General features: G+C 36.0%; 3 protein-coding genes across 4 annotated transcripts in view; 2 read left to right on the forward strand and 1 right to left on the reverse strand.

The window, feature by feature from the left end:
- LOC143209177 (nuclear RNA export factor 1-like) overlaps positions 1-24096 on the reverse strand; it is a 165244-nt gene that overhangs the window by 115435 nt on the left and 25713 nt on the right. The gene's annotated exons all lie outside the window — the stretch shown is intronic.
- Positions 18481-20160, forward strand: LOC143209033 (uncharacterized). Its single transcript, XM_076424166.1, has 4 exons — positions 18481-18626; positions 18731-19530; positions 19615-19964; positions 20143-20160. The coding sequence occupies exons 1-4, from the start codon at positions 18481-18483 to the stop codon at positions 20158-20160; spliced, it is 1314 nt and encodes a 437-aa protein (XP_076280281.1).
- Positions 20884-23412, forward strand: LOC143209178 (uncharacterized). Of its 2 annotated transcripts, XM_076424522.1 has the most exons (5): positions 20891-21333; positions 21499-21741; positions 21858-22114; positions 22202-22373; positions 22457-23412. In XM_076424522.1, the coding sequence occupies exons 1-5, from the start codon at positions 21267-21269 to the stop codon at positions 22672-22674; spliced, it is 957 nt and encodes a 318-aa protein (XP_076280637.1). In that variant the 5' UTR covers positions 20891-21266; the 3' UTR covers positions 22675-23412. The 2 variants fall into 2 exon arrangements, with proteins under 2 accessions (XP_076280636.1, XP_076280637.1); XM_076424521.1 differs by having other exon boundaries at positions 20884-21333; positions 21858-22373.

The following is a 24096-nucleotide window of genomic DNA, read 5'->3' on the forward strand; positions in this document are numbered from 1 at the left end:
GCAAGGAAGGACAGTCATTTATTATTTTTGTTTTAGTGGTAATAGATATTGTGATTGTATTTGATGTTAAACGTGAAATAGAATTTAAATGCAACCGATTCATTTTTGAGGGGGCGTGTTGGATTGTTGGTAACACTCCGGCAGTCCAAATGCAAAAACGAATTTAGTTTCGTGTGAGAATCACTGGCTTTAACAGTAACCAGATGTCAGCGGACCCATGGGCCTGTGATTTCTCTGCATACCTAACCGCCTGGGAAAAAGACAGAACGCAGGCCTGGTCCTTTATTTTAAGTGGACAAGGGACTTTTCCACGTTGCCTTTTTCGCCTCTCCTCACTTCGAGTATAGCTTTCAACGCGATACGACGTCCTTCCAAGCTCGGTTAAATAAAAGTGTTTTAACAGTATACGCTGTTTTCGTTTAATCCATAACCCATTTCCAATAGTTTGACCATTGGGAGGAAGTTACTGCTACTTGGGATCCGATCCGACTTTATCGAAATCACGGCTGGGCCGAGATATCAATTCCATACGGTCTTCTCTTGCCGAGTCTACTTCGCGCTGGGGTTGAGAAGGAAGGGTTCACCAACTTCGCCGAAATCTGTCTCCTGAGAGATTTGATATCGGGTTCATCGAGAACTTCCTTCTTGGGTGGGCTTGACACATCCTAGAAAGTATAGCTGATTGTTTGGATGTGACCATCATCCTCGGTTCTGGTCGGTGTTCAGCAATTAGCTCCGTCCACCCGGCCTTTCCCTTAAAGGTTTCTTAATTCCGTTTGCGTTTCTTGATTCCATTTTTTACTTGGGTCCATGCCCAGTTTCCACAGTGGTACCATTTGTTCGCTGACCACCCCCTTTTTCCTTACTCTATCCCCCAAACAGGGGAGATAGAGCAGCGACGGGTACCCTTATGAGGCGGGATGGCCAACTTGGGCTTCCAACAGTTCACCGATTCCCTGGATAAAGGGGAAATGGTTGCCATTGGTTGCCCTATGACCCCGACAGTAGGTACCGAGCCCGTAGCAGGAGAAAAACCACCTTGGAAATTTATGCCACACCCGGGAATCGAACCCTGGCCTTCCTGCTACGAATCAGACACTCTACCACCTGAGCCACTGACCCGCCATTCAGCTACTAGCAGCATCGTGGAGTGCGTTGACCCATTTCTTTTTGTTCTTAAAAGACAAAAGTGCCGCGAGTGAAACCCCAGTGTCCCCTCGCGAGTGCGTTCCCGTTTCCGCTATGGACACCGAAGTGACTAGCGAAGCCTCGGAAGACCTCTGAGTGAACTAGTAGTTGATAAGAAAAAACAATTTGTTAGTTATACGAGAAAGCCAAGGATTAACGATGAGGAAAAATAATTTCTCTTACGACAAATTATTTTTCTTCCGTGGGAGGGAGGTGTTACGTCCGATGACGTATTGCGTAGTTATAAGACTATATAATCGTGTATTATTATATATGTATATATACTGCTAGCAATAAGGGTAATTGTGCATAAAGGGTCCCACCTCACCGATTTTGATAAAATTTAAATATGTTGTAAAACTCAACATTCTGAACAACTTTTTCCTATACATGTAAGCGCCGCTCAGCCTTAGTTTTTGAGAGATTTGCGAAAAACTGCAGCTACTACTACATTTAATTTTGCCTATACGTGCACGCCCGTGCTGTGCATATGCTTCAGCATGATGCGACCGCTCGTCAACTGTTTCTACAGATATATCACTACGATCGTCGGACGATCCGATATACCGCGTGAACTTTTTAAATCATATGATGATGAAGAATGAGTACATATTATATTACGACGACACCACACACACCCACCCAGTGCTTAACACGCACCCACTGTTTCTAAATTATACTCTAGATTCTTACGTATTTTCACGTGCTACGTATTTTCCGTATTTTCACGTACGAATATGATATTGAAAATTTTCACAAATGTTAATTTCTGAACGGAAACCTTCTTTTTAGAAACATTGGGTGCGTGTTAAGCACTGGGTGGGTGTGTGTGGTGTTGTCGGTTCTCATCTCCACAATGTCTTTACAAACACAAAATAAACAGATGCAAGTACTTTTCTATATAATTACCCTGTGATGATACATACCCACCCAATGCTTAACACGCACCCAATGTTTCTAAAAAGAAGGTTTCCGTTAAGAAATTAACATTTGTGAAAATTTTCAATATCATATTCGTAATCAGCACGTGAAAATACGTAAGAATCTGGAGTATAATTTAGAAACAGTGGGTGCGTGTTAAGCACTGGGTGGGTGTATGTGGTGTCGTCGTAATATGGTATGGACATGATATTTGGTCCCCTCAGGGTTTCAAATTCATTTACCAATCCTCTCCTTTTTCCACTCTCACCATCGCCTTTTCAGCGGGACCTACTGTTTATGGTGGGTTCCGAACCACGTGTCGTCGTAATATAATATGTACTCATTCTTCATCATCATATGATTTAAAAAGTTCACGCGGTATATCGGATCGTCCGACGATCGTAGTGATATATCTGTAGAAACAGTTGGCGAGCGGTCGCATCATGCTGAAGCATACGCACAGCACGGGCGTGCACGTATAGGCAAAATTAAATGTAGTAGTAGCTGCAGTTTTTCGCAAATCTCTCAAAAACTAAGGCTGAGCGGCGCTTACATGTATAGGAAAAAGTTGTTCAGAATCTTCACCCTGACAACATATTAAAAAATCATCGAAATCGGTGAGGTGGGACCTTTTATGCACAATTACCATACGTTTCTGTGAACTAAACTAAACTGAGCAAACTGAACTTAACTAAGTTCACAAAAAGCGAGCTAATAAAAAAGTGTTAAAAACGCAAAGCGACGTGATGACGGGACGGTCCTTGCTTCGCTGCGTCCAGCTATATCGTACAGTTGTACGGTAGCACCGAAGCAAGCGACGGTTGATAAAACAAGCGACGATCGATGAAACAATCGAATGCTGGAGAAGAACGCGCCGCGCCGCGCCGCACAGTGGTCTAAAACGCGAAATTTAGTGACGTTTTGCCCAAAAACCAACTGTATCATATAGATATCTGTTGAGTGTTTATTGTTTTCTAAATATCCATCAACCTCGAAAATGAAAATATTAATAAAATTTAATAAAAACCATTAGTGTAACAAACAGTTAAAGTTGGAAGTTTTGAAGATAGCCTTTCTCATGGAAAAAATTGCTTTTCTTTTTTAAGATGCCCTGACGATCCTTTTTAATATTTTCCTTCCAATTTTTTTTTAAATGAAAGGTTTATCCTTAAGCTGTAAATTACTATTTGTCAATTGAAAATTAGTATTTGTAATGCATTAAAAATGTTACGCTAAATGTAATGAAGAAAATTTACAAAATTATCAAGACTTCGCAAGGAATATCTTTCGAGTCATAAGAGGTCATAGAATTTGACAAAATGGAGTATTTTCAGCATTCTTTCCTCTATGTAGTCGTGCAAAAATCATTTCCTAGATCGTCCTATATCAAAAGTTATTATTGTTTAAAGCCGTCCGTGCAGCTGTGCGTAACGGTTCTCGCATCCATCGCACAGTGCGGTACCCTGTGGACAAAAATCTAAAAATTCATTGTCTAATATCCACTGGATTCTATGTTGAATCTATGTCTTAACATCTAAATTATCATGTTTATTAATAGAAAATTCAAATAATGTGTAGGGGTTTAGTTACAAGCGTTTCTTTCTTAAGAAAATGCTGTATCAAGCAGTTCATTGATCAAAACGTAATTTACTTTCATGGTACATATCAGGAAAAAGAATTTGATGAAATATGTCCTATGGGATATGATAGCTTAAAGTACAGCTAATGTGACTGAAATTTCAAATTTGTAAATCTCTTATATGCATTATAGTAGTAAATAATACAGTAGAAATAGGTTTCCTCACCTTTAGATAGAGATATTTCAAGCAGGGTTCAAAACATCCTGTACTTTTTGCTTTTTCGTAATTAGTAGACATTGTACTTCAATTTCCCACAAGTTTTTCCTGCTACAAACTGCTACACTTAAAATTATTTAACGTTAACCCTCGGCGAATGCGACATCCGGCACCATGTGTCTAATCTAATTATCCAATAAAATCATCAGTCGGTAAATCAGGAACGCGTATGTAAAAATTAGTATTTAACAAAATTAATAGAGGGTCAATAGCAGCCATAGCTGGCTTTTGTTTTAGGCTGTTTATTGTTTTAAATGGTTTATCACAAATTAAGAATGGAGAATTCGACCAGAGGTATGTCTAATTTTAACTAGCAAATTAGAAATTGTGTTCTTTCCTTAAAATTAAAAATCATTTTTTTAACACAAGTAGTTTCTATAAACTCGTAGTAAATGCAATTTATCTTTTTATTAGGTAATTCTATTCGTAATCGCGATTTGATTGATGAGTGGATTTGCCAATCCACCTATTCGGAGAAAATGTTGAAGGTTACCAAAAAACTTTGTTCTTTATTGAACGTGAATGCCATATCGGATGAACTAGAAGAGAAAGTAAATGATTTCTGTAAAGCACTCGCGAGGAAGTGGAAAGATTGTTCACGCAATCGTCATTATTTAGTTAAGCGTCATCACGTATGGCTAGACAAAGAAATTAATATTAAAAGTAAAAGTACTTTAACCGAGCAAGAAACACTCGAGCCACAGCCAGGTCCTAGCCGAGGAAGGCGTCGAATAAATTTTGAAGAAGCATCACTCAAAACCAAAAAACGCCGCGTTCAATCGATCATACGTTCTTATTCAAGTCAAGAATTAAATTTTGCTGTTGGTATTGTAAATAAATCGAACGTTTTAGATAAAAAAAATAAAATACCACCGCATAAACTTTTAGCATGTTACTTAGATTTAGATCTTTCAGATAAAAAATATGATATATTTAAAAGCATCGTTAACAATATACGTAAAGATTATATTCCTTGCATTAAGACTTTTAGAAATATTAAAAATTCATTTTTACCAAGTAATATATCAGCTAACGAAACGTCTGCCGAAGTAGACTTGCAAAATTTAGTAAATGCTACAAGTGACAGTATCATAAATTTAATAAAACTTGAAGAAAGTTGTAATCTGAAGCTTGTGTGTAAATGGGGTTTCGATGGGAGCTCCGGCCATAGTCTTTATAAGCAAAAATTCATTGAAAATGAAAATTCTACAGATCAATATTTGTTTGTAATAGCTTTGGTCCCGTTGAAATTAATAGACATGCGGAATGGCAGAGAATTGTGGATAAACCCCCGCTCATCTTCCACATTTTACTGTCGACCAATAAAGTTCATATTTATTCAAGAAAATGCACAATTGATTAGGGAAGAAGAAACTAGAATGAAGACTTTGATCAGCCAACTTTCTCCTTATAGTAAATGCAATTTTAATAATAATGTTAACTTCGTGATTACATATGAATTACATTTTACCATGATAGACGGCAGTGTAACTAACATATTGTCTGATACAAACTCGTCTTCTAGGTGCTGCATTTGCAAAGCAACTCCAAAAGAGATGAATCACAAAAGAGTTACTGAAAAACCTTCCAATACTAGTAATTACCGTTTTGGCTTATCTACCTTACACGCTTGGATTCGATTTTTTGAATGCCTTCTACACATATCATATCGGCTACCAATTAAAACTTGGCAAGTGAAAGGAGCTGAAAATAAAATAATTTTTGAAAACAATAAAAAGAGAATCCAGGATGAATTTAAATCTCGATTGGGTTTGTTAGTAGATAAACCGAAACCTGGTTTTGGTTCAACGAATGATGGAAACACTGCGAGAACGTTTTTCAGTAATTCTAAAATAAGCTCTGAGATTACAGGAGTAAATAAAATTTTAATTGATAAATTTTACACAATCTTACGAGTTTTATCTTCTGGCGAAAAAATTCATATTAATCGATACAGGCTTTTATTAAACGCGACTTTTAATTTGTACATAAACTTATACAATTGGTACTATATGCCAAGTAGCGTACATAAAATTTTGATTCACGGGTGTGACATAATTGAAAGTTTCGATTTACCAATAGGCGTTCTCTCGGAAGATGCTTTAGAAACTACTCATAAAGAGATTAGGAAAGCCCGATTAAATCATACTCGCAAAACGAGTAGGAAATTTAATAATGAAGATTTGATGAAAAGACTTCTACTCTCATCGGACCCCTTTATATCAAGCTGTAGGAAAACTTCTTCAAAACAGAAAAGAGATCTTGCGGACATAACACAATATATTGATGTTCAGTACACAACGGAAGCTATTCCGGAAGAATTAGATTTTTCTGATTCGGAGTTAGGGTGAACGACGATTCTCATACGAACAGTGATAAATGTGTGTTATTAAAATGTTTTATTTACTTGTTTTTATGGATATTTGTTTATCTGTTTTCTACACGTAATATATGTACTATATATTTATATTTCATTTTTCCATTATACATAAAATATGCCTCTTATTGTTTCTTTGAAATTTATTTAGTTTAAAAGAGTGGAAAATTCTAAAATAGTATTCCAAAACCTCGATTAGTGCATTTAAAACAATTCCTAACAAAGAAATATAAGTTATTACTACGCCAAACGTATCTTTTTATTTTTGTCCCAAATTCCTACCAAAGTACCGCACTGTGCATCGTCGGGACTCCGTGACAACTAAGAAACACTTTAGACTCTAAACACTTCAAATCTTTATGCTATTCTACAATTTTTTGAGCGTTATATACCATATTTTTTCCTTTTTATTTAAATTTTGTTTTGTGCAGTTTATACTTAGTGCGTACCTCAGTATACTGTATGCATTAGTTCAGTATTACCATCGTTTAGTACAGTTTATATTAATATACAAGGAGAATTAAGTATAATTCTCCGAACGTTGTATACGTTTCTCCCACCAATATTCGGAACAAAATGCTATCGATGAATTCATTTGTCCGATCGTCAATTTCACGCCTATTCCAAACTTATATTATTGTCACTTTGTTCATCATCGCACACTCACTGCAACATACTTTAACTCAGCACGAGCCATACGTTGTTTACAATAATTTATATTTTGTATTTGTTATATATTTTGTGTTTGTTATATTGCGTTTATATTTCTATTGCCTGTTTGTGTTTATATTTTGTGTTTGCTGTATCTCGTTCGTGATAAAACATATCGTTTTACTAATATTTGGTAAGTACATAAATAGTTGGACATTTATTACGTTAACTATTTTCCGTGTTCAACATTTCTTCCTTTATTATTCAGGTATTTGTTATTTATTAAGAATGGAGGCGTTCCGTACAAATCTGAATTTATTTATGATTCTAAGAAATTCGTCGGAAGATTTAAGTAATTATCTATTCTTGCATGAGAAAATATGTAAAGAAATCAATATTTCACCCGAAAATTCAAATATATTAAAAGCAGGGTTGAGAAAATTTGTTTATAATTTGAAACATAAATGGGTGGAATCTCGTTATGTAGAAGCAATATTTTTACAGCGTAACAAACAATGGTTAGAGCGAGATTACATATATCCCTGTGCAATAGTATCACACATTCCAACAACAACAAAATCTCCTAGAATAGAATCGTCCACTGTACACATCCACAAAGGAAGGAAAGCATTATCGGACTGCAGTAGCCGAGAAAAGATACGAAGGGCTAGATCTCTCGTAAATTCTTTTACACTAGAGGAACTATTAAATGCCACAAAGATGAGCTTTCGAAAGAATAAAATGTATCACAAAGCTCGTTTGCTTGAGTACATCGAAAATAATGAATGCGACTTTGACAAGATGACGGCTATGCTACGTGGTCCTACATCAAAAGGAAGGTTTTCGGCAGAAAAGGCTCTATGTATGTTCCTTACAGCAGACCTGTCCAAATTTCAATATATTGCATTTAGAAATGAAGCTGTACAATATAATAACAATCAACTTCCGTCGTACTGTACGTTATTAAAGGAAAAAAGAAAATGTTATACACCAAAGGAAACTACAACGATAACAGAGAAATATGCAAAAGTTGAATTACAAAGTTTGCTAAACGTCACGGCTAAACGAATTTTAAAAAGTGTAGGTGATTTCGAAAATGATCAGGAATCAGTATTGTAATTGGATTATAATTCCCGCCGCGAGTAATGTTGGGGCCCGCCGTGGCGCGTCGCTTCACTAGCTACATCGTGTAGCGTTCGTTCTCAGGTGCTTGCTCGCGCGCTTGCGTCCTTGCTACAACGGTCGAAACATGCGACCGCGTTTTGCCAGTTAACATTATATTATAATTACTTGTGTATACGTTCTACCAAAATATATATCGTGTGTGAATGAACTATAAATATTACTTTGTAATTTACTCTAGCCCTGATGCGCCAACAAGGTTATGGGCCCAGGTATCGTTTTGAGGTTAGAGTTCGAGAAAATTCATAGACACGTGCAAAATGGTGAGCGTTTCGAAGGCCGGAAAAATAGATCGTCTAAATGGGGATAATTATAGAACATGGAAGTTCTCAGCAAAAATGTACCTCATACAAAAAGATCTATGGTCTTATGCGACTGGTCAAGAAGTGCTCAAGACGGGAGCAACTCCAGAGGAAATAAGCCAATTTAGTTGCAAAATGGAAAAGGCGCTTGCAACCATAGCACTGGCTGTTGAACCAAATCAGCAAGTACACATAGTGGATTGTAAAACTGCAGCAGAGGCATGGAACGTCCTTCAACAAGTATATGAGCCAAAGTCTAGACAAAGAATAATGCAGCTTAAGCGAGAGTTTGTTAGACTTCGTTTAAAAGAAAATGAGACAATGGCCTCGTATCTGTCCAGAGTGAAAATAATTGCTGATTACTTACAAGACGCTGGATCAGAAATGAAGGATGAGGATGTAGCTTATGCGATGCTCTCAGGGTTACCAGATTCATATGATGCGTTAACAATGTCCCTGGCTAATTTAGAAGATACTAAATTCACTTCGAACGAAATCAAGAAGGCGTTGCTAATGGAATATGAAAGACGCTTGTCAAAAGATCAAGATCAGGATCATCAAAGAGGTGAAGTATCAGCTTATCAAGTAAATAAGGGCAACCGCCAAACAAATTTCAAGAAGCCAGATAAGAAGTGCTTCAATTGCGGTAAGAATGGTCACTTCGCAAGTCAGTGTCGAAAGAAAAAGGTAGATTCTAGACAGAATGTACATTCTCAGCAGAAAGAGTCATTTATACTGTCAATAAATGTGAACCATGTTGCATTAGAGGATGCATGGTTAATTGACAGCGCAGCGACTCATCATGTATGTAAGAATAAAGATTGGTTTCAGAATTTCAGACAGATCAATCCGGAACCAATTGGTACAGCAGAAACAACAGTTAAAAAGGATGAAGCGACATTAATAGCTGAAGGAATTGGAGATGTAATATTGAATACGAGAGAAAATTGCATAGATTATGAGGTAACGCTTCAAAATGTTTATTATGTTCCTAGATGCCGCAGAAATCTTTTATCAGTAGCACAAATAGAAAGAAAAGGAAAAATTATTACATTTGACGGAGGAATTGCAAAAATCAGCAATAGAAGGACAAATAATACTATTGCCACAGCTCGTCGACAGGATAACCTATACGTTTTACAAGGAAATGTAAAAGATCACGTTTCTGATAAAAAGGAACTTCATTCCATAACAGTTAACGAACCAGGAATGTGGCATCACAGATTCTGTCACATAAATAACAGAAGCATATCAGAATTAGCACAGAAGGGTTACGTTTATGGATTAGATGACAGGATGACAAATCCGGATCAATGTTATGGATGCTGTTTGGGAAAATCAACGAAAGCACCATGTAAAAGGCTTCCTGAGAAGTCGTCTTCAAGAACGTTGGATTTACTTCATTCGGACGTTTGCGGACCGATGCAGGTGACGTCGAATGGAGGTTCGACATATTTCTTAACCATAATAGATGATTTTTCACGTAAAATAGAGGTAATATTTTTAAAATCAAAAGATGAAGTAGTGAACAAAGTAAAAGAGCATATAGTGAAGATCGAAACTCAAAAAGGACGGAAAGTCAAACGTTTTCGGTCGGATAATGGTTTAGAATATTGCAACAAAGGGCTTCGAGAATTTTTTGCAGATCGAGGGATTACACACGAAAGGACATGTGTCGAGACTCCTCAGATGAACGGGGTGGCGGAAAGGGTCAACCGCACTCTATTAGATATGGTTAGATCAATGCTACTTTCAGCGAAATTACCTCAAACCTTTTGGGCTGAAGCTGTAGCCACAGCTGCATATGTGCGCAATAGAATGATACACAGCAATGTATCAGATGGTGTACCTCAAGGAATTTGGCTAGAAAAACGACCAAGTGTTAAGCACATGAAGGTATTCGGATGCCTGGCGTATGCTCATCTACCTAGTCAAGGCAGAAGAAAACTTGATCCACGTGCGCGGACTTGCATATTCGTCGGATACTCAAACAGGACGATGGGATATCGACTATGGGATCCAAAGATAAAGGACATAATACACACAAAGCATGTGAAATTCGACGAAACTAAGGTGGGATCCGAGTATTTAAATGGAAACACCACCTCATGTTGTTTTCAGTTCCAGAGTAAAGACAGGGACCGAACGAGGAAAACAATAAATTTGAATAGACAACTCGAGGAATCGCCAGACGAACAATTAAGCGATGGCGAAACCGACACTAGTACGTCAGACGATGATTACGAGGTGGATGCTGATGATAGAAATGTGAGTAAGAAGATAGTGGGGGAGGATGATAAACCAAGATCCAAAAAGAGGATCTGTAGGCGCAAGAAGCAGGTACGTAATCCGTATGGTCGAAAGGAAAAACCAAAGGAAACCGTAGAGTTAAATTTGACGGAAATCGAAGAGCCAAATAGCCTAGGAGAAGCCCTCTCGTCACCACAATCAGACCACTGGGAATCAGCAATTCACGAAGAAATTGAGAATTTAGAACGACTAAAAACGTGGGAAGATGCAGAATTACCCAAAGGAAAAACATGTATAGGGAGTAAATGGGTATTCAAGGTGAAAGCAGATGAAAATGGTCAAGTTGCTCGATACAAAGCCAGACTCGTAGCCCAGGGCTGCGGACAAAGGCAAGGGGTTGACTATGATAAAACATACGCTCCTGTAGTTAGTTTTGGAGTGGTAAGGCAATTGTTAGCTCTCTCGGTAATTTACGGATGGAAAAATATACACATCGACGTAAAGTGTGCCTATTTAAATGGAAGTCTTAAGGAAGAGCTCTATATGAGAATGCAGACGTTTAGCGGAAGCGAGAAGACAAAGATAGTAAGACTTCGAAGACCTATTTATGGACTCAAGCAAAGCGGTCATAATTGGAATGAAGAATTAGACACATATCTTCGTAAAATCGGATTTGTAAGGCAGTCGTCGTGTAGTTGTCTGTACAAGTTGGACTTCTGCACATTTGTAGTTGTATACGTAGACGACCTACTAGTATTTGCCAAAGACGAAACCGTGCTGAACAGGATAGTGACCAACATTGGTCGACAATACGAGGTACGAGATCTGGGTCGAATTTCTTATTTTTTAGGTGTGGGAGTGCGCCAGGAGGACGATATGCTCATGCTGAACCAGAAGGCATATGTCCAATCTTTAATAAAAGCATATGGAATGTCGGACTGCCGACCGGCTCATACCCCACTGGAACCGGGAATCAAATTAACTAAGGAAGACTGTCCAAATAACGAAACGGGAAAGGAAGAGGTAAAGAACATACCTTATCGTGAACTAATAGGGTCGTTGATGTATGTGGCGCGGAGCACGAGGCCCGATATAGCTTACGCTGTGACAAAGTTGTCTCAATTCGTATCCAATCCCGGGTGGATACATTGGAATGAGGCAAAAAGAGTATTGAGATACTTGAGCAAAACGTCCGATTTGGAGCTAAGATATGAGAGGAGAGAACCAGTATTGGAGGTCTGGACAGATGCTGACTGGGCAGGTGACGTGGATGACAGACGCTCATTCAGTGGTACAGCGATCACCATTGGCGGAAATTTGGTGGACTGGAAGGCGTCAAAACAAAAATGTATTTCGACTTCGACCATGGAAGCTGAATACGTGGCCATGTCAGCGGCAGCTAAGGAAGCAAAATGGGCAAGATCATTCATCCAGGAGCTGAGCCTAGAAGAATGGATTAAGACACCCTATACGGTTTGGTGTGACAACAGAGCAGCAATTGATTTCGCCAATAATCGTATAGAGCGGTCAAGAACAAAACATATAGATGTCGCGTACCATTACGTGAGACAGGTCATAGACGATGACGTTGTATGTTTGAAGTATGTTGCCTCTTCCATTAACAAGGCAGACATACTGACAAAGGCTTTAGGCAGAAATTTACATTTAGAAGCCACTAAGCGATTAGGATTAGTATCCGCGAAGGAATCATAAAGTGGGGGATTGTAATTGGGTTATAATTCCCGCCGCGAGTAATGTTGGGGCCCGCCGTGGCGCGTCGCTTTACTAGCTACATCGTGTAGCGTTCGTTCTCAGGTGCTTGCTCGCGCGCTTGCGTCCTTGCTACAACGGTCGAAACATGCGACCGCGTTTTGCCAGTTAACATTATATTATAATTACTTGTGTATACGTTCTACCAAAATATATATCGTGTGTGAATGAACTATAAATATTACTTTGTAATTTACTCTAGCCCTGATGCGCCAACAAGTATTAACGTGTAAGTGGGGATGTGACGGTGCTTCAGGACAAGCGAGGTACAAACAAATTCAAACAGATTTTAATATGAGTGACGATAGTATTTTTGCTTCCAGTCTAGTGCCATTAAAAATACATAATAAATTAACTGATGAAGTCATATGGAAAAATCCGCGACCGTCCTCAACATGGTTCTGTCGTCCGATCAAATTTGCGTTTACGAAAGAAACACAACAAATTATAGATGAAGAAATAAACACAATTAAGAACGAAATAGCAAATTTAAAACCGGTTAAAATAAATAATGTACAAGTTGAGTATGTAATGCTTCTTACAATGGTGGACAACAAAATTTGCAATGTCCTGACCGATACAAAATCCGCAATGCGTTGCTATATTTGCAACGCTAAGCCTACAGAAATGAACGATTTAGATATCATAAACTCAAAAGTGTGCAACAGTAACAATTATTCATTTGGACTTTCTACCCTCCATGCGTGGATCAGATGCTTTGAGTGCTTACTACATGTTTCTTATAATTTACCATTTAAAAAATGGAGTGCAAGTACACCCGATTTGAAACAAATTCGGGATGAGCGAAAAAAACATATCCAACAGCAATTTAGAGAAAAAATGGGATTACTAGTGGACATAGTGAAACAAGGATGGGGTTCATCGAATGATGGTAATACCGCAAGAAAATTTTTTTCAAATTCAGATCTTTCGGCCAGTATAACAGGGATAGATGCAACATTGATTAAGAAATTTCACATCATACTACAAGTCATTTCATCTTCATCTGCAATAGACCTTGACAAATTTCAAGAATACACTTTTAATACAGCAAAACATTTCATACATCTTTATGGCTGGTATTATATGCCGGCCTCAGTACACAAACTTTTAATTCATGGGACACAAATAATAAAACACGCATTGTTACCAATTGGTCAATTGTCTGAGGAGGCCCTGGAATGTAGACACAAAGATTTTAAAAATTATAGAAATAAAAGTAGTCGAAAAATTTCTCGAATTGCTACCAACGAAGATATATTCCATAAATTATTATTAACTTCTGATCCGTACATATCATCTTTACGTGTAAAGTCTAGCAATAAGAAACCAAGAGCTCTGGACCCAGAGGCTGAGGCAATGATAATTACATAAAAACTGTTAACTAATATAGTAAGAATAAATAATTTATCTAAACTAAATTTATTATATTTATTATTGTTTACATTTCACTTTGTGCTTTATACAGGTACCATAGATTGTGAATTTATAAGGATCAGATAAACTTTCTCCGGAGGATATGGAAAATCAAGAAACAAATTTTATTTAAATAGCGATTTCTCAACAATTTATAAGAATAATATTATATATTGACTAAGTTGAATGTATTCCGTTTCAAAAAAATTTGCTAAAAGTTGTTAAATTTGTAAATATGTTAAAAAAATAGTAAAAAAAGCTATTAAATAAACTAAAAGTATACCACATTATACATTATTAAAAAAGATTACATGCTAGTATCCTACACCCCAAATTTCACGTCGATATCTTTATTAGTTTAGAAGTTATACCAAAATGTCACTAAATTTCGCGTTTTAGACCACTGTGCGCCGCACAGTGGTCCGGATCGAGAAATTCAGTGACATTTTGTCGAAAAATGAACTTTCTCATATTGACATGTACAAAGTTTGTATTGCTTGCTAAATATCCATCTACCTCGAAAATAAAGAAATTAATAAAATATAATCAAAATTGTAATTGTGACGAACACTTAAAGTTGGACATTTATAAAATAGGTTGTTTCGCAGAAGAAGGATGCTTATCTTTATCTGGATGCCCTGACCCACCTGTTTAATATTTTTTCTCTGTTCTTCTTTTAAAATGAAGAGAATTCCTTTACGATAAGAATTTACACTGTCAATTAACAATTAATTTAAATAATGTATTAAAAAAGTAATGCACAGTGAAGGCACGGAAATTGTCAAAATTCCTCATCTTTGATACGGAATATCTTTTGAGTTCCAAGTAGCATCGCATGATTACAAATTGTACTATATTCGGTACACTTTTCCCTATATAGTCATGCACGATTTACTACCAACATCGTCCATCCACGCAAGTTATTAATGATTAAAGTGTATCCATCGCTGCGTCGAGCGCGAGCGCCAAGATCGCGCGAGACGCGAAAAATCTCTTCGCACGCGCGCGAGCGGACTGTTTCCATTGTAGCCTACAAGCAATTGTTTATTATATGCTGCAGATGAGGAGTCGATTGTTTCCTCATTTTTAGTTTTCATTCAGATGAAACAGAACCATTGGAGAGTACACACAGAGTAAAGGATTTCTAAAAGACTCGTACAGTATATATTTAGTGTATATGATATATGTATATATTTAATCAGTGTGTTTAGTTCCGTTATTCTTACTGCGTGTTATATTATATATATTCATTTATCGTTTAATTAGAATAAGTTTTGATTTATTTTATATTATATCATATTTTATTTGGTTCATATTTGGTAAGTACAACAACGACTAAACACTTATTGCCTCAGTAATTTCGCATGTAACTGTTCATCTTTGCTATTCAGATATTAATTGTCGAGTGTCGAGAATGGAAGCTTTTAGAAAATATGGAGACTTATTTATCAGATTAAAGAATTCGTCAAAAGACATGGGTGATTACTCATTCTTATATAAAGAAATATGTGAACGAATTAATCTTTCTCCGGAACAATCAGAAGGATTAACGAAGAGTTTAAAAGTATTCACTACTAAATTAAAACAGAAGTGGAAACAGTCATATTATACACAAGCGAGATTCCTTCAACGTAATAAGTCATGGCTGGAGAAAGATTTTTCATATCTAAGTGCCATATTGGCAGAGATTCCGTCTTCAAGTTCGGCAAATACCCCATTACAACGAAAATCGTCTACTGTAAACATATACAAAGGACGAAAGTTGTATTCTCAATGCAGTAGCAGGGAAAAAATACGGAGATCTCGGTCTCTCATTAATAATTTTTCTCTCGATGAATTACTGAGTGCACTAAAGATGAAATTGCGAAAACAAGGCATGCATCAGAAGTTACGCATACTGCAATATTTATTTGACAGTAAAAACGACAAAAATATTGAAACGTTTTTTGAAAAAGGACACATGCTTCAACAGAAAACGTTTTCAGCAGAAAAAGCTTTAAGCATTTTCATTATGGCTGAACTCTCAAAATTTCAGTATATCACCATTAGAAATTCAGCCATAAAATGCCTAAGCAAACTGTTTCCCTCTTATTTTAAACTGTTGCAAGAAAAAATACAGTGCTATCCAGCAAAGAGTAGTACTAAAATTACTGAAACATATGCTCAAGTCGAATTACAAGCCTTATTAGACCATACAGTTTCCCGCATACTGAAGAGTTTAGATACATTGCCAAATAATTATGAACTAATTCTCATATGCAAATGGGGTTGCGATGGTGCTTCAAGCCAGCAAAGATATAAACAAGTATTTCATGCAGACCTTAATACGGACGAAGAATCTGTTTTTATATCTAGTATAGTCCCGTTAAAGTTATGTAACAAATTAACTTCAGAAATCCTCTGGGAAAATCCGCGACCATCATCTCCTTGGTTTTGCCGGCCAATAAAATTTGAATTTATTAAAGAATCTCAAATAATTATAGAACAAGAAACTAATAGAATAAATAATGAAATTCGAAATTTGAAGCCGTTTGAAATAAATAATACATCTATAGAATATACCATGTTATTTACAATGGTAGATAATAAAATTTGCAATGCGATTTCGGGTACGAAATCCTCTATGCGTTGTTATATATGCAATGCAAAACCAACGGAGATGAATGATTTAGAATTTGTAAAATCCAAACCATCTAATAATAATAATTATTCTTTTGGAATTTCTTCGCTGCATGCTTGGATAAGATGCTTTGAATGGATATTGCATGTATCGTATAATATACCTTTCCAAAAATGGAGTGCTAACACACCCGACTTAAAAAACATTCGAAACGAAAGAAAAAAGAAGATTCAAGAACAATTTAAAGAAAAATTGGGACTAGTTGTCGATTACGTAAAACAAGGATGGGGCTCATCAAACGATGGGAATACGGCAAGAAGGTTTTTTCAGAATGCTGAAATTTCCGCGGAAATAACAGAAATTGACGTTGTTTTAATTAAAAGGATGCATGTTATTTTACAAGTTATTTCGTCTCCATACGAAATACATCTTACCAAGTTCGAAGAATATACGCTACAAACAGCAAAACATTATGTGCAACATTATGGATGGTATTACATGCCTGCCTCCATACACAAGATATTAATCCACGGCAAGGATATAGTACAAAATGCTTTACTTCCGATTGGACAGCTTTCTGAGGAGGCACAAGAAACGAAACACAAAGATTTCAAAAAATTCAGAAGCAGGAACACGAGAAAAAATTCCAGGATCAACACAAACGAGGATTTACTTCACAGATTGCTCATAAGTTCCGATCCGTATATATCGACAATACGAGTAAACTCGCAAAGTAAAAAGAACAAGCCGCTAGATCAAGAAGCTGCAGAATTGATACTTACATAGATTTAAGTCAATCAGCCAATAAAGTAAGTAAAATGTTATTAAAAATAATTAAACATATTAAATTATTTATCATTAAAAAATGATTATTTTTTCATATTTTTCAGTGAAAATTTCATCGCAATAACTTTTACGACTCAAAAGCTATGACAAAGTGTCACTGAATTTCTCGATACGGACCATTAAAAAATTTTAATTATAAATTATTAGAAAAAATAGTTTGTAAACTTATAATATATGTAAACAATTTTGTTTTAAGAAAAAAGTATCAATGAAAATTAATTAATAAATATTGTTTAACAATTAAAAAAAATATTTAATTATCTATAGTTAAAAATGACTATTTTTTAAATATTTTTAGTGGAAATTTCATTGCAATATCTCTAATGGTTCAAAAGTTATAACAAAATGTCACTGAATTTCTCGATCCGGACCACTGTGCGCCGTTGCGTTGCTGCGTGCAGTCTTGTGCTAGAGCTTCGAGAACGTGCTTCAGAAATCTCCTGTGATCTTGTGATATATATCATCGTTATTATATACTTCATATTTAGACAAGTAAGTATTTTCATTGTTATTATTTGTTACCGTTAGTGTTTTTGCTTACGCCATTCCGTTAAATTATTTTAATTAGTTACGCACATAATTGGTCACACACACTTTAACTTAGAATAACTTTTTTATGATGGGATAAAACGACTTCAATTTCTCTGTAAGGGTATTACCCGACTAGAAATTCAGTTAGGCATGCCTAAAGACGAATGTGGGCCTAATGCGGAAAGAATGGTGTACGCCTAAGTTAGGCATTCCTAACAGGTGCCATACGTGGTCCAAATGGGGATGATCGAATGCACGCCTAATTAGGCATTCCTAACAGGTGCCATAGGTGGGCCTAATGCGGAAAGAGTAGTGTACGCCTAAGTTAGGCATTCCTAACAGGTGCCATATGTGGTCCAAATGCGGATGATCGAGTTCGCGCCTAATTAGCCATTCCTAACAGGTGCCATACGTGGGCCAAATGAGCACACGCCTAACTTAGACGTGCGCTCGTAATTTTTTTTCTTTGAATCGTTTTTGTTTCCGAGTCGTTTCTTTTCTTTCCCAAAAAATCTCACGAGTGTATACGGAACAGTGAACAGTGATTAACATAAATTATTTTCCGCCACGATGTCGGATAATATGCGAAATTCTAAAATTCGTGAACTCACACGTCTCAGAGTTCAACGACTTCGCAAGCGGCGTAAATTGTGCACAGAATTTATAAATTCGGAAGCAGATACGATAGTGATGTCGAAAAATAGTGAATCAAGAATGTAAGTGTAAATTCAGGTAAAGTTATTATTATTATTATTACTATTATAATATTTACATTTATTATGTACGGACCGATGTTCTTTTATACAAATGTTTATAACAGAAAAAATTTGGTGTCACATGTTGTAGAAATTTCGGGAGTTAATCGAAATATACCACACACAATTAATGATGATATTGTGTCATCGGAGGGAGACGAAACAAGCGAGGATACAGGACATAACAGCTGTGGAAATCATACAGAACCTGTTATAAATTATCAGAATTCAAGCAATGAGACAACAGACGAAGAGGGTGCGGAGAACTGTCAAGAAAGTGGCTTTAATGACATACGAGATATACGTCAATGGGCTCTCATGGATCCACCAATACCACATACTCGACTGGAAATATTGATGGACATATTAAGGAAACATTCTTATCCTACTTTACCAAAAACGGCAAAAACATTTCTAGCTACAGCATGCAATAATTATACCATCGAAAGCTTTAATGGCACCAATGATGAATTTGTGTACTTCGGGATAAGTAAAGTTCTTGAAAAATGTGTAAATCCAGAGATTCACAAAAGTAGTGAAATACCGTTGATGTTCAACGTTGATGGTTTACCATTATTTAAATCCAGCAAAAAACAGTTTTGGCCAATACTATGTAAAATTTTTCATGATCCTGATATTTACCGACCTTTTCCTGTTGCCATTTATTGTGGAGATGGAAAACCAACTAATATTGAACGATATTTGGAGAAATTTATAAATGAAATTAATGATCTACAACGTAATGGTATTGCTATAGATAGTAGAAGATTTACTATATCTATCAAAGCTTTTATATGTGACAGACCTGCACGTTCATTTCTAAAATGTAATAAAGGTCACGGAGGATACTTTGCCTGCGAGAGATGTATGATACGTGGCAAAAGATACAAAAACCGGACCATTTACCCATTATTTAGAATAAATTGTGAATAAAGAAGTGATTTGTCATTTAGAAATCAAAGCAATACGGGACATCATTTAGGAATATCTCCTTTACTTCGCATAAATCCGAAAATTGATATGATCAATCACTTTTTGCTGGACTCCATGCACTTGCTATATTTGGGTATTATGAAAAAACTATTACATTACTGGATAGATGGAAATGTGAAAGGGTTGAAGCTGAGTGATCGTGCTAAGGTACAATTGTCAGATTTACTACAAAGGATAAAAGTGCCTGCTGAATTTCAACGAACGACTAGATCGCTAACAGAGTATCATAAATTCAAAGCCACCGAATACCGATTTTTATTGTTATATGCAGCTCCTGTTATCTTCAAGAAAATTTTAACAACTGACGTATACAGACATTTATTGCTCCTACATACTGGTTGCAGAATATTATCGTCTACAGAATTAGCCGTGGATAAATGTAAATATGCTGGATTATGTTTAAAAAAATTTGTGACCAAAGCACAATTTATATATGGAAAGGAATTTATGATTGGAAATGTACATAATCTGATCCATCTCGCAGATGATGTTAAAAATATGAATTCATCACTGGCCAATATTTCTAGTTTTCCATTCGAAAACGCTCTAGGAAAAATGAAACGACTTCTTCGAAATGGAAATAAGCCTCTCTCGCAATTATGCCGTCGACTGAATGAAATATCCCATATTTGGAACGAAAAAGCCGTTATTCCAGCTACAATCAAAATTACTAGACAAGTGAAATCAAAAGAATTAGAGAAAATACTTATTAAACGAGTTCAATATAAAGAGGCACTACTAACGACTAAATTTCCTAACAACACAGTTTTATTGAACAGCAATGAAATCATACAATTAAAGAGTATGTGGATATCCCCAAACGATGGCGTGAATTGTATCGAAATTACAGGAAAAATATTGAGAAAGAGAAAGGCGCTTTATTCCTATCCCTGTGATTCACGTCATCTCCAAATATGGAATTGCAGTGGTAGAAATACGGATACTATAATGTGTAAAATTACCGACATCAAAAGCAAAATGGTTCCGTTTGATTTAAGTGGTATTGCTGGAGAAAAAATTTTGGTAATGCCTCTACTGCATGTGTGAAATGTATACATGCAATCGACCGATTGCGTGGTAATGCATTTTAGTTGGTCGCTCTAGTCGGCTAAACCAATTAAAATCGGTTGATAAGATCGGATTGCAGTCCAATGATTATTACTAATCAATTATTTAATTATTACTCTCCCGTCCTCTCGGCAGGCGGCCACGAGTTGACCTGTCCTCTCTCGTTCGAGAGGCGACCAGGTATTATCGCCGTACTCTCCTGCCGGGGTGCTAGAGCTAACCAAGAACGGCCGTGGTTCTAAACCACGTCCTCTCCCTCGGAATAGCATATATAGGCCGAGTCCATCTGTGAACCCGATATTCATTTTTTTTTCGTTGCTATCCGCGATCGCGAAAATCGCGATTCATTTTCTTTTTGCTCGTCTCGCGTCGCTGTCCCGCGCGGCCGCCTATAAGCTACCTTCGAGAAGCTTCTGCCTTCGTATACACAGTGTAAAGTGTGACTGCATTGGATAATTCTTTCAAACGCTCTGAAGAAGCAAAACGTGTCGGACGAGATCGAGAATAAGTTTATACCAGTGATTGCACGTGTTTGCAAGGATGGCTGCGACGACTAGGAAAGGCCTCAAGCGAAAATATGTGGAAAAAGTTGCAGATAACGAAAAAGGTAAGATACTTTAATTTTTCATCATTAATTTTGTGCAGTTTTTTGTAGAAATTGTACCTTTTCTTAATTGAAAATGCCATTGTTTCGTTCTGCTATTCAATGATTACAATTTATCAATCAACGCCATCATTTAAATCGTGAAATAATAAAAAGCTACATTAAAAGTTTTAGATGAGACGGATTCTGAAATGAATTCTGATATTGTTGAAGACGTCGAGATCATAACGAAAAAAAGAAGGAAGCAACCGAAGAAATTAAACAGAAGAGTCACCGTTTCAGAAAGTTCCGACAGCAGCTTAGACTTTACTAAACGCGATTCACCGCCGCAAATATTAAAATCAAACACAGTTGAATCTACATCCACTCCACCGTCGAATTTATGTCAAGACGACATCAATTCATTGAAAAGTAAATATATGCTAAATTAATAGATAACGAAATTATTTAAAACAATATAAATGTTTCGTTCATTCAATAATGCTTTATAGGCATTTCCACAACCATAAAATTTTAATTTATTACAGATTACATCAACGAAACAATAGAACAAAATTGCAAACCCCTATCAGTTAAATTAAGCCAACTGACAAGTATGATGGTCGACATAAAAGCAACCCTGAACGAGCTGTTAGAAAGATCAATCGATCATAAGAGCACTAACAACAGTTGCGATGTTATTTCCGATTTTAATGAAATTTGGAAACTTCCGTGTCAGACGGTAGAGGAGTTCAAAATATTTGATGAAAAAATCGGAAAGGAGATAGATGTCCGTAAAAAATTGGTAAGATTTTATACTGTTCTATTTTTCGTATTTATTTATTATATGTATATAAAACAAGAATTAATTCTATCGCGAAATTTTGTACAGGCACACAAATTTATTAGCATTATAAACAAACGAACAACAATCGTCAGAAATATGAGCGAAATACTGAGATACTGCTTATCTCGAGAAGTTGCTCTCAGATGCAATGCAGTAAAGCATGTCGAGGGGAAGCTATTTGTATTTAAAGATACAAATCTTTATAATGTTGTTAAACGTATTTCTCCATTTTCCGTTTATAAGATTTGTATTACTAATTGATGAATTACGAAATAATCTATTAAAATTAATTTTTTCCAGCTGCGATGGTGTCAGCTTTGTCAAGTGACGAAAATCCGTTAAAGGATTGCGACATTATAAAAGTAATAGGGACAGTATTACACCACTGTAGAGATTGGGAAGAAGGACGAATGAAACGGCAGAAAAAAAATATTACGAACACAAACGAGAATAAAAATAGAAAATTATTATCTGAGATCGATCAACTTTGCGATGTAAATCTGGATGATAATATATAATTATAATTCATTTATACAGTGAGTGTGAAAAGTATTCGTACGCCGTTTAAAACGGAATATAACTTTTTTGTAACTGTACCAAAAACGACCAGATTTTTTATAATCAATTAGAAGCTTTGGTTTATTACATATGATATGAAAAAATTTTTCCAAAATTATAATTTACAAGGTTACAAGCGAAAATAAAAAAGACATCTTTTGAAACTTTTTTATTTGGGCTCTTAATGAAAATTTAAAATATTTATATGTTTTGTAGATCTACATGTTAATTATACACATGCTGAAAATTTCATCAAAATCGGTTGACGCTAAGAAAAGGACACGCATCGAAAGATATATGTAAGAACTTGTGGATTTTTAGCAGAAGCTCAAAAGTCGTGTAAAACTACGATTTTGACCATTTTGAACCGCTTGTAGTTCGTGTTTATGTTAATCGATTTCGATGAAATTTTCAGCATGCGTATAACCACTACGAAATATATCTAATCTACGAAATATATATTAAATTTTCATGAAGGTCCCATTTAAAAAAGTTTTGAAAAATTCTATTTTTTTGCATTAACCTTGTAGATTTTAATTGTTAGAAAATATTTTTTGCACATCATTTCGTAAACCAATGCTTCTAATTGATTATAAAAAATCAGGTCGTTTGATACAATTATAAAAAAGTTATTCTATTTTAAAGGGCGTACGAATTTCACACTCACTGTATATGTCGTACAATTAAGCAATAGTATCATAAGCATATATATGTATATATATATATATATATATATATATATATATATATTGTAGCAGGTTAAGCGCGTAGTAGGTTAAGTATATTGTAGATTAAGGGCATCATAATTAATAAGTTAAGCATATATTGTAAATGAAGTGCGTAGTATGTTAAACATTATATTGTAGATTAAGCGCGTATATATAGTAGGCTAAGCATTTGTTGTTCATTCATCATTTCTTGTTCAATCATTTTATTTACTTTATTATGATTTCAAATATAATTACATTTAACTTAATTTCTTAATTTCCCTTTATGTCTCCTAATGAGGGTCTAATAAGACTATCCTAATGTTGCCTAATGCGGTTTGCCGCATTGGATAATCATTAGGAAAGCCTAATGTGACCCTATACGCGGGTTCCTAATGCGGGCCTCATTCGGCTTTCCCAATTAGGCAGTCACGACGCACTGCGTTACATTTCGCATGCCTGCCCAATGGGGCTGCCCCATTAGGGCCTAACAAATATATCCTAATGCGCGCCTACTGCGGTTTGCCTCATTGGATAATCATTAGATAAACCTAACGTGGGCCTAATGCGGCGTGCCGCATTGGATAGTCTTTGGGAAAACCTAATGTGGCCCTAACGCGGGATTCCTAATGCGACCCTAACGCGGGATTCCTAATGCGGCCCGCATAGGCCTTT

Source organism: Lasioglossum baleicum, chromosome 5, assembly GCF_051020765.1.
Source record: "Lasioglossum baleicum chromosome 5, iyLasBale1, whole genome shotgun sequence".
Taxonomy (NCBI): Eukaryota; Metazoa; Arthropoda; class Insecta; order Hymenoptera; family Halictidae; genus Lasioglossum; species Lasioglossum baleicum.

Bases quoted from the DNA above. Each gene is read 5' to 3' on its own strand.
- LOC143209033 (XM_076424166.1), top strand. From the start codon at position 18,481: ATGTCGGATAATATGCGAAATTCTAAAATTCGTGAACTCACACGTCTC. The intron at 18,627-18,730 runs GTAAGTGTAAAT...TGTTTATAACAG, and splicing joins AAAAATAGTGAATCAAGAAT to AAAAAATTTGGTGTCACATG. The intron at 19,531-19,614 runs GTATGATACGTG...GTGATTTGTCAT, and splicing joins ATACTTTGCCTGCGAGAGAT to TTAGAAATCAAAGCAATACG.
- LOC143209178 (XM_076424521.1), top strand. From the start codon at position 21,267: ATGGCTGCGACGACTAGGAAAGGCCTCAAGCGAAAATATGTGGAAAAA. The intron at 21,334-21,498 runs GTAAGATACTTT...CTACATTAAAAG, and splicing joins AGTTGCAGATAACGAAAAAG to TTTTAGATGAGACGGATTCT. The intron at 21,742-21,857 runs GTAAATATATGC...AATTTATTACAG, and splicing joins CGACATCAATTCATTGAAAA to ATTACATCAACGAAACAATA.